General features: G+C 43.4%; 1 protein-coding gene across 3 annotated transcripts in view; it reads left to right on the top strand.

The window, feature by feature from the left end:
• The window catches only part of PDE9A (phosphodiesterase 9A), a 58,779-nt gene that overhangs the window by 34,168 nt on the left and 13,096 nt on the right, over window positions 1-11,515 (top strand). For all 3 annotated transcript variants that reach the window (XM_005427232.2, XM_031062132.1, XM_031062131.1), the window contains 3 exons: window positions 3,998-4,079; window positions 6,244-6,318; window positions 9,487-9,573. In XM_005427232.2, coding sequence (XP_005427289.1) covers window positions 3,998-4,079; window positions 6,244-6,318; window positions 9,487-9,573 — 244 coding nt within the window. The remainder of the gene's footprint in view (window positions 1-3,997; window positions 4,080-6,243; window positions 6,319-9,486; window positions 9,574-11,515) is intronic.

Here is an 11,515-nt window from a genome sequence, read left to right as displayed (position 1 = left end):
CTAAAAGATTCAGGCTTTATAATCACTCGTTTTTATAAATGTTGCCATGCAGATATGTCAGGAGGCAAAATGATAATTCATTGCCATGAAGACCAAGGCCAAATTCAGCTGTCATATTAGCATAAAAGCAGAGTAACATTATTAACCTCAGATTTGTGTGCCTCAGATTTATCCCAGCCGTGTGGAATGCAGTCTGCCCTGTGACTTGCATCATTTCTTTTTGGGGTGTGTGGAGAAATCTCATTAGAAAAATCCAAGCCCGGGCTGGCAGCCAATGCAGGAGCATGTGTGCTGGTTTGTGCTGGGTGTGATGTGAGAAACGTGTGTGCCCATGTGTCTGTGCCTCAGCTGTGGCAGGGAGCTGGCAGAGCTGAACTGTGATGCACAGTGATGATGATGGGCAGTGAGGCACAGGTGGACACGAATTAGGTCCAGAAAAGGAAGTTGTGGCAAGTCCATGTTCACTCAGTCAACACCACAGCACATCAGGGAGTACGAGGCTGTCCCAGCAGCCATGACTAATTCCCATCCCAGATCCTGTCACCTTCCAATCTATATTCTGTGGTCTAAACAAGCTGTTAACAAGAAAAGCTGGAATGGGGGGTGTTCCATCTGCTCAGTGCAGCCAGCTCCAGCTGGGGTGTCACCCTCACTGAGGGCTGGTGGTGAGACGTGACAGGCTCCAAAAGGAGGGACCAGCACGGGGTGTGAGGCTGGGGAGCTGTGCTAAAGATGGGAGTGGGCTCAGCTGGGCACACACACCCACCCTGGCTTGCTCTGGGCTCACACCCACAGCTGCTCTCCCTGGAGCAGGAGCAGGGCTCAGTCTGCTCAGCATCACCTTGGTGCTGTGTCCACGCAGCTCCGTCACAGCTCCTCCTGGTTACTCTGAGCTGCCTTTCCATCCTCCCAGCTGCTCAAAGGCTCCTCCTGCTCATGCAGAATTCCTCACCCTGTGGCTGTGGGAGCCAAAGCAGCAGCTGGATGTGGGTACAAGTCTGAGGAGATATGCTGCTCCTTGGTGGCTCCCATCAGGAGCTGCTGAGGAATGAGCTGAGGTTCCTTATTCCCAAGGCACCAGAGCCCCCAGGTCACCAGCCTGTGGTGAGCCCAGCCCAGGGATGCTCCACCCCAGGGTGGCTGAGCAAACCCTCTCCTGCTGGCACGGGATGTGTGTGGGAGCAGAGGCATCCCAGGGAAGTGGAAATGTTATTTGCTCTCGTTTGGACCTGTCACCCCTTGTGCAGTGTCATTTGCTAGATAATGCATTGTGGTTGCAATTAGGGATCCCATCTAAATTTAATTGATGTACATAAATATTTGTGAGTGCCTGTATTCCTTCAATAAGATCTCAGTGTACGCAGCTGTATGGGTGTTTACCTTTTCTTATATTTGATGTTACATTACCAAATGAGAGAGTAAGGCTGGGCAGCCAGGTTTGTAAAAGCACAGTGAATTGTGCAGCTCTCTGCTCAGAAGACCAAAGCAGCTCCATTTGCATCCTCCTCAAATTGCTTTTTTTTTGCTTGTCTGTTTGTTGCACTCACCACTGGCAGATGCTAATAGCATTATGGTGTCATTTAAAATCATGATCATTTGCAGATCCAGGTTTGCATTTGTGAAGGTCTGATGCATCCTGGCTCTGGTGTGCTCCCCAGTGTGCTGGGATGAAGGCTTCAATATCCTACTACAGCTGGGAATGAGAGATAGCTGGCTGACCCTCAGCTAACCCTGGCAGTCAGCTCCAATTAGGGCAAGGAATGCCCCAATCTCACTATTTTTATCCTACTAATACCCCACACGGCGGAGTTTTGAGGAAAGGGCTTTAGAAACAATTAAGAGAGCTTTTCATCAAGTGAGAATCTCCTTAAACAGGGCAGGAAAAGGCACCTGGTTGATGTCAGCTGACCACCATGAGCTGTGAAATGACATAACTTTCACAGGATTCTGACACTGCCACCAGGAATGACAGCAGACATCAATGTTAAGAGGAGAAAAGAGACCTGGACTAATTCCCAACAGAGGAGAGAATCACTCAAAAGAGATACAATGCAAAATGTAATAATCAAAAATGCACAAGCCGAGTTAATGGAATGCTTTGCTCGGCTTCTTTGGGGAGGTTTATTTCTGCTTCCTTTGGCAGGGAGCTTGAAAACTGAGAGAGGATAATCCAAATGTTAGGACTCCAGGGATAAATCCCTGGAAGTGCTGAAGGCCAGACTGGATGGGGCCCTGAGCAGCCTGACTCAGTGAGCAGCATCCACAGCAGCGTGGGTGGAGCTGGATGATTTTTAAGGTCCCTTCCAACCCAAACCATTCCACGACTCTATAAATGCAAAATGCAGGAAGATCAGCCTCACACAAGAGTTAATAAAGTCCATGTGGACAACTAGCTGGGAAAAGCCCTGCAAGGCCACCAAGTCCAAGCTGTGCCTGATCCCCACCTTGTTCCCAGAGCTCTGAGTGCCACATCCAGTCCTTCCTTGGACACCTCCAGGGATGGGGACTCCAAACCTACCTGGAAACCCCTTCCAATGACTGACCACCTTTTCAATGAAGGAATTCTCCCTGATGTGCAGCCTGTCCCTCCCCTGGCACAGTTTGAGGCCATTTGGGAGAAGAGCCCAACCCTCCCCTGGCTGCAGCCTCCTCAGGGAATTGCAGAGTGATGAGGCCCCTCCTGGGCCTCTGCTCAGATGGGAAAGCGTCAGCTTGGCCTTTCTATATGCAGAGGAAAGAAGAGTAGATAACTGGCAGTGTTAATAACCAGGCAAGTGTTAATTACGTGCAATTGCTGGCAGTGGCTCCCTTTCTCCAGGAGCAGGGTGCCAGGCAGAGGTGTCTGCCAAGTCCGTGCCTCTCTGCTGTTGTCCCACATGAGGGGCGGCAACCAGGGAGGTCACAGCATCAAAGTGGAAGTTCTCATGGGCTGCAGCAAGGCTCAGTGGGTGCCCTCAGCAGTGAAGCAGCGCAGGTGTGCCCATAGCCAGTGTGGTCCCTGGCAGCCCTGGAGGAGGATGCCTGCCATGGACAGAAAGCTGCTCACTGGAAGTTTAAGGAGGAGTGGTTGGGTGTTGTCTTGGTTTGGAAAGACAGGAGTCTGCTAAGGAAGGCAGGAGCCTCCCAGAAATGGAAAATGTAAACCCCCTCCCTCAGAATTGCTATAAAATTTAAATTAAGGGGCTCTCAGGCAACAAATTTGGGAGCAGGAATAACAGTTCTTTACTAGGGAAGAAAATAAAAGGATAAAATAAACAATGCAGTAAACTAGAGCAAGACTGACAGAGTCAGAACCCAACCTGACACCCTGTGGGTCAGGGTGCTGGCAGCAGTCCCATTGGAATTGTGGCTCAGCCTTCCTGCAGTGTCAGGGGTGGCTCTGCTGGAGCAGGGATCCTGCAGAAAGGTGCACTCTCTTCCTCTGAAGATCCAGTGGAAGAGGCAGCTGCTGTTCCTCTGGGAAATCCAGTGGAGACGCTGGGTATTATTTCCAGAATCTCCAGATTATATCCAGGTAGGAATGCTTGGCTCCTCCCTCTGGGCTCACATCTCCCAGTGGGATGCTGTAGTTCTTATCAGCCATGCAGTGACATTCAATGGCTGTTATCAGCAGATGTCTCCCCAGAGGGAGGAGTGGGTGTGGAAAAGAGAAGGAAAACTGCCCACTGAACAGAAAACTGCCATCCAGATGGCAAATAAAATACTTGCTTTGCAATCTGGAACAGGTATCCATGGATACATGCCTGAACTCAGATGCTTCTCTCTTGAATGCAAATAGACCAAGAAAGGGCAACAGGGGCATTGCACAAGGGGCGAAAATCCTGAGGAGGATCACACTTCCAAAGCATTTTGAGCAGCACTGCATTAGAAAGGGCGAGGCTGTGGAGCAGGGTGGTTCTCTGAGGGGTGGCCACTGGGAGACCAGAGCACTTCTGGCACTTTTTGAGGCACTGTGCCAGTGTTCCCTCAATGTTAAGAGATGAATATTTCATTTCAGGACTAACTGTCCCTGCAAGTACAGCTTTTTGGATGAAAACAAGAGGCCAGCTCCCCGGAGGGATGTACCATCCTACCCAAAGGTACCACACAATCCTTGCTTTTCCCATATTCCTGCTGCAGGGCTGCCATCCTGACAAGTGCTGCTTTACAATGTGTGACTCCTTAGCCATTAATTCCCTGTTATTCTAAATCCAGGGTCTGATCCAAAATGCCAATGGAAAAAGCCTTCAGTTGCCCATGGTGACTTAAAGTTTAATTCTCGGTAGTCTTTAATACTTGAAAGCTCATTAGTGTTTGAAATGTTAATGAACATTGTGCATTCATCAACATTTAACACTCTTTTGTCTAGTTATATTTGTTTATTCTCCACACTCATAGCAACAATCAAAAACACCCTGTAATGCTGTGTTCTGATTGAAAGTAGTGCTGCTGCCTGTTTTCTCCTAATAGATTTTTTTTTAATTTAAAAAGTAATTTATGGGGATGCTTCACCTAGGGAAACAAAGAGAAAATGCGACATTGGATTCTCTCCAAAATGATTCATTGTCCCTGTGAAAATGAGTTTGTGTATTTGCTAGAGAAAACAGTAATGCTGGAAGAAAAATGTCTCCTGGGCAAGTACAACTACAAATCCACAGTGATGAATGAGGCTGAAACCATGAAGAGCACAGGGTCTTGAATCCCAGAACCTGCAGTCTTTGCCCACAAGAATTACTAAAAGCTGCTTGGTTATGTCTGCCCAGTGCCCAGCTCAGATCTTGACAAAACACCAGCTCACACAATTTGCAAATGATGGTTTAACCATGAGCATCTCCTCACACACACCAAAGCTGGCTCAGCCACCCTGAACCCTCACAGTCCTGTGTGATGCAGATCTACCACATGGACGTGGCTCTGTGCACATTTGTCCTCAGAGCCCAGCAGAGCAATAAATTCTGCTCTTTGTTCTGCTCTGCCTCACTAAAGTGACCTCCACTGAAGCACAGACTCTGGCACTTCTATTTCTTTTAGTTAACTTTTGCCCAGGAGGCTTGTGCTCCTGACACTAACACATGATTTCACAGAACACATCAGTTCTAAGCCAGTTTTTTTCCCTTGATAAGTATATATGTCAGATTGAACTTTGATCGACTGCTGCATTAGGATCTTGAATTAAGAATAAAGAGTTGCACTGAACCACTGCAGAGTAAACTTTTGTATTTCTGCATTATTCCTAGACCAAAACTCATGGGAGTTTGGGGTTTTGGAGATTTGCAAAATTTGTCATCAGTTGTCAGGTGCTGGATTTGTCCAATGTCAGCGAGGCCGAAGGACGATGTCATTGCAACTCCAAATCTGTACGGCTAATTTGCAGTTTTCTTGCAGAAAGTCAAGCTAAACGTGCATTGTGTGTGCAAATGCAAAACTCCTTGCCTTTTGAAGAAGAAAAATTATTCTTCTGTGTTGTTCCTCCTTGGATTAAGTGTCAATTTGATGGCTCAGAAATTGTCACTCACCTGCTCGGGAGAGTAAACCCAGACTAGGGATAGCCATGGTAAATGGGCCAATCGAAGCCACAAGGGTTTTGAATCCCAAAACCACTGATAAATAGGATCCTGAAAAGATGAATCTGTAGAGTCCTGATATCCCCATGTCTTTTAACCCTGCACATTCCTTTTCTTTTCATTTTCTATACAACCATAACCGGTGAATGAGCTTGATTTTGTTTAAGGCTTTGAGCGTAATGATAAAAAATCACTTGAATCTTGCAGGCTGACAACCAATTTGAAACTGTGGGCACTCTTGAAAAAACACTCGGAATGAGAGCATAAATCATCTGAAAATAAACATATCATCCCCACCAGCTAATTTAGCACTGTAAGCAGGGACACTTCACACCACCCTCCCTAACTGGCAGCTTCGAGTGCTGCTGATGCTCTGCAGGCAGCAGAACCAGTGCAGGGATGGGTCTGTGCCCTGTGCCTTTGATTTTCTGTGCTGGATTTAGCCATGACCCTCTCCTTAACACCTCCACTCTCCCTTTGCTCCCAAGTTCTGCTCCACAAGGATCTGCCCCAATGAGCAGCTGCCAGCTGGCAGGAAGGGTGAGGAAGGTTGGGTGGCCAGAGGGAGAGATCATTTGCTCTCTCCTTGGGAAATGTGGCTAAATCCCTCATGAATGGACCCCTGGGAGCCCCAGGATGTGCCAGCAGCATTCCCATGGCAGGAACACCCTTGTTTACCCTCCTGCCTTTCTCTCTGCAGTACATGCTGTCCCAGGAGACCATCGAGGCTCTGCGGAAACCGACTTTTGACGTGTGGCTGTGGGAGCCCAACGAGGTGAGGATGCCAGATTGGCTGGGTTGGCACTTTCTGAGAGCCAAAAAGGCCAGAAGAGCTCTTTGAGACAGTCTGCAGGGTTTCCCCCCCTTTCCTGCCCCTTATTCTCTATATTTTTCTCATTTCCATACCACACCAGAAATGCAGTGCTTCTTCCTCGCAGATGCCAGGTAGATGATGCTGCTTATCATAGCCTGGCTCCTCTTTATTTGCTCTTTAATCTCTTCCTAGTAAAGTCCCTCAACTGGTGCGCTGTCATTACTGCCACATGAGTTCTCCCATGCCATTTTATCGGAACAAATCAATCCCCAGTGAAGTGTGTGCTTAAGCACATCATCAATAACTCCACTCAGATCAATAAAGCAGCAGGCAGAGGTGCAGGCATTGATTCACAGCCCTTCAGCTGAGGGTTTTTTCTGCAGCTTGTTCTGAAGAGGTTGCAAGGCTGCATTCAAAGCCAATTAGTATCTCCTTATTGCTTTATTTTCTTCTAACTTCTATTAGTGTTATTCATGGTTCATCACTTGTACTGCAGAAGGTTCTGGAAGGTTCTATGTGTAAACCTCCAAAAGCATGAAGGAGAAGGATGTTAAGAGTGGACAGCTTATGTAAAACCAGATAGATATAATATAATGTATAAAAACAGCTTATAGTATAATGTAAAACCAGATATATATAATATAATGTAAAACCAGATAGATATAATGTATAAAACCAGCTTATAGTATAATGTAAAACCAGATATATATAATATAATATAATGTATAAAAACAGCTTATAATATAATGTAAAACCAGATTTAGCAAGTAGTAAATCTCACTCAATAAAAACATAATGGAGGCCAGGACTAAATGAGGGGTTTAGTGATGGTTTTTTAAATCAGGGAAAAGCTTGGGTAGATCTGGCAGCACCCCCAGCAGCAATCACCCAAATTACTTAATTTTCTTCCCTTTTTAACTGCTATTAGTGTTATTCATGGTTCACCACCTGTACTGCAGAAGGTTCTGGAAGGTTCTATGTGTAAACTTCCAGAAGCCTGAAGGAGAAGGATGTTAAGAGTGAACAGCTTATAATATAATGTAAAACCAGATATATACAATATAATGTATAAAACCAGCTTATAATATAATGTATAAAACCAGTTTATAATATAATGTACAAAACTAGTTTATAATATAATGTAAAACCAGATGTAGCAAGTACTAGCAAATCTCATTCAATAAAATCATAATGGAGGACAGGACTAAACCAGGGGTTTAGTGTTGGTTTTTTAAACCAGGGGAAAGCTTGGGTAGATCTGACAAAATCCCCAGCAGCAATCACCCAAATTACTTAATTTTCTTCCTTTTTTTAACTACTAATTTTCTTCTTTTTTTTAATCTGCTATTAGTGTTATTCATGGTTCATTACTTGTACTGCAGAAGCTTTGCAGCAAGCCTGGCTCCTCCTCCTCAAATGCCCTCTCCCTTTTCAAGCCTTACAAGGGTCCCATTTTCAGCCTTTTGCTGCTGACCAAGAAAGCTGAACATGAAAACTGAGATTCCCTTGTGTTCAGGGGCAGGGGTTTTGGGACTGAGAGTCTCCTCCTCACTCACCCAAAGCTCTCTTGGCAACAGCTGCATTTCTAATTCAGCACTTCTGGATAAAGTTTCTTGTCTTGGAAAAGTCTTTTATTGCAAAACATATATTCTACCAGGACAAGGGGATTTTCAGCAAAATGCTGTCCATGTGATCTGAGCTCATGGCATTGTCCCTCAGGTCTTGCAGGAAAGTCTCTCCCTGCTTGGATTACTCAAAATCAGCCCAGTTGTTACTCCATGACTTATATTTATATTTCCCTGGATAAATATAAAGTTTCATTAGATTAAATTATTTTTTCTGGTGAGCTTCTAAGAGCCTAAATAACATAAAACTGACTAGAAATGCCTTCAGGACTGCATTTGTGATATTGTACCCCTCATGTTGAAACCCCTGGATTGCTTTACAGTCTAAAAACTGCATTTTCTCACACAATGGCCACATTCCATCCCCTGCAGATTGAGCCTTCAGAAATGGGGATGCATTTACACATAAACTCCTGAACTCCAGGAAACTTGTTCATTTCTGACTGGTGGAAGCTGTTAGATTGAGATTATCAAGATATTTTGTTTTCAATTCTTCCAGATTATCAATCTCTTTTGTTTCAATTCTTTGACATTATCAGTATCTTTTGTTTTCAATTCTTTCAGATTATCAATATCTAGAGATTATCAGTATCTTTTGTTTTCAATTCTTTGAGATTATAAATATCCTTTGTTTTCAATTCTTTGAGATTATCGATATCTTTTTCTTTCAATTCTTAGAGGTTATCAATATCTTTTTCTTTCAATTCTTAGAGGCTATCAATATCTTTTGTTTTCAATTCTTTGAGATTATCAATATATTTTGGTTTTAATTCTTTGAGATTATCAATTTTTTTGTTTTCAATTCTTTGAGATTATCAATATCTTCTGTTTTCAATTTTTTGAGATTTGAGATGTTGTCTCAAAAGAGCTGCCTGTGCCTGCATTTCAGCTGTAGGAATTCATAGTTGCAGTCTCCAAGAGGGGATAATCACAAAACTGCTGCAATTTCGTGGGGTTATAATGGGAAATCTTTTAAACAAGAAATATGAGGTAAGATAGTGGAGTTAGGAGCTCACAAGAAGTCATAAAGAATGAAGGTATTGACAAATGTGTGAAATAAATGTTTCTTCAGGGATCTCGTTTTCTGCTGTCATTTACTATTCTGCTGGAGCCTGATCCATTTCTGTGCAGCCAGGGAGAAGCTCCCACTGGTTTCACTGAGCAATAGTTCACGTCCCAGCTGACCTGGGAAAATGGCAATGCTTTATTTGTGAGCAGGAATTGCTGTGATACACACAAATCACCGTCACTGAAGAGGGCTGGTGTGATATTCAAAGCCCTGCACAAAACCTGTGAAGTCAACAGCAGCGTGTCTGCTTCAAAAAGCTTTCAGCCCTCTCTGCCTCCCCTCTTGCACTTTAATCATGCAGTCTTTGAACATCTTTCTTTCATCTAAAGAGGGCCCTGCAATTATTTGATGCTTGCAAGGGGGAAATTCACTTCACAGGGTGTCCTCCAGGGGTATTTACAGAGCCAACCATAACCTGCCTGTTCCTGGCTGCAGATGCTGAGCTGCTTGGAGCACATGTACCACGACCTTGGGCTGGTAAAAGACTTCAACATCAATCCTATCACCTTGAAGAGGTGGCTGGTGAGTATTTCAAGTTACTGGTGTTTGCAGTTTTTCACGTTCAAGAATCGATAAACAAGGCATTTAGTCGTGGAATTAACATGACTGGCATGAGTAATCCCAATGAAAGCAGTCAGTCTATACAAATTCTTAAAATTTAAGCACTTCAGAAAATGTTTGCATGCTTGTGGTCACAAATGACTTTATTTTAACTGTTTTGCATGCATTTGCTGAGGTTGCCATTACTGAAAGCAGTTCATTTCTGCTGAATGCTCTTGATACCTACTGTAAATGGAGGCAAGACAAGTGCCTTCAGATATAGCTAGAAAGTGCAATAATCATTCAAAGTGCTAAATCACAGGGAGCAGAGGAAAGAGCAAGTCAGGAAGGAAAAGGAATTGCTGAGAAGGTAACTTTCTGTGCTTTAGTCTTTGATGTGAGAATGTTGCAGAGATGCAAAATGTGAGAAAGATGAGATCATACCAAAAGTGAGATGGCTGAGGCAGAAACACTGGAATATTTAAAAAGCAATGAGTTTTCAGGTCCAAGGGAGAGCAAAAGAAAGTGTTTGCTAAAAAGCTGACAAATATATTGGCTTTCTTAGAAAAAACCCATCATGTTCCTAGAGAACTCTAAACCAGTAAATATTTTAACAATTATTTAAAAAGCATCCAGGGATAGCCTGAGGAATTATAACTAGTAAAAAGTTACCTCTGTGTCTCACAAATGCATTGAGACAATAATTAAAAACATCATGGTGTCAATTCATCATGAAGATGTTTTATAAAATAAAGACTTACAGCTCATTAATCTCTTCTAATTCCCTGAGGGCACTGTTTCAGATGGATGTAGACTCCTAAAAAATTCACAAAATTAAGAGGTGGCTGGAAGGACAAAGAAAAGACTGGGTCCATCACATGTTACAGCACAGCAGGAGGCACAAGGGGCTGTCACTGCTGGGTGTCCTGCTGCAGGAGGGACACAACGAGGCACAAGCAGAGCCTGGAATAATGGATAAAATGTCACCACACAAGGCAGGAGGCTCACCTTAAATTTATTCCCAGCACTGGTGAAGCCTTTTTAGAAAAATAATATTGATTGCATTAAAGGAGACACCAAAAATTATCAAAATCTAGTAAATCTCTCCCTCTGAAGAAGGCAAATGAAAAGCTGGGTGGTGTTGACCCTATAAAGCAGCAGAAGACAAGGGGTGGGATGAATCCCAACACAAACAAGGGTAACACAGAGTAGTAGATAAACCAGAAGATCTCCTCCTCCTCCTGTTTCACAGCCCAAAAACATGGGAAGCAAGGTGATATGTCAACACACACCAACAGCCCGCCCACACTCTGCTGCAGGCAGCTTCCCCAAGCTGTGTCTCCAAGCAATTTGTCACCACTAACATCTAAGGCAGCCTCACTCTGAGCAACAAAAGGGGAGTTTGTTGTGTATTTTCTACAATGGTAAGGCAGGCTGAGGTCTCCCATCATCTTGAAGAAAGAAAAATGATTTTTAAAAGCCTCAAGGGCTCTGCTCCAAAGTGGCCCAGTGTGGGCATCACTTTGTGCTGCCACATTTCTCTTCACAGAAAAAAGCAAAGCACGACTTCCCAAAAAATTTCTAAAATTCATATTCTCTAAACCTCAAAAAAACCCCCAAACAAACAATTCTTATCTCATTTGCTGCGCCTGTGTTTGTTCACAAGTAAAATACACTATAAAAAATTATTTACCTAAAAAAACTAATAAGTAAATTCTAGTGTATTTTAATTCGCTAACCAATTATACATACATATGTATGTATATATAATTGGTTTTTGAATGACATATACATATATATATATCAAAATTGTCAACAAAAAATCACAAAATACTATTCAATAAAATACAATGAAAAACTTAACAAATTCAATATATTACATAATATTACATAATATTACGTAATATTATGTAATATTATGTAA

This window comes from Geospiza fortis, unplaced genomic scaffold, assembly GCF_000277835.1.
Source record: "Geospiza fortis unplaced genomic scaffold, GeoFor_1.0 scaffold17, whole genome shotgun sequence".
NCBI classification, from domain to species: domain Eukaryota; kingdom Metazoa; phylum Chordata; class Aves; order Passeriformes; family Thraupidae; genus Geospiza; species Geospiza fortis.
Note: the sequence above shows the minus strand (reverse complement) of the source record. Positions and strands in the feature narration are given on the sequence as shown.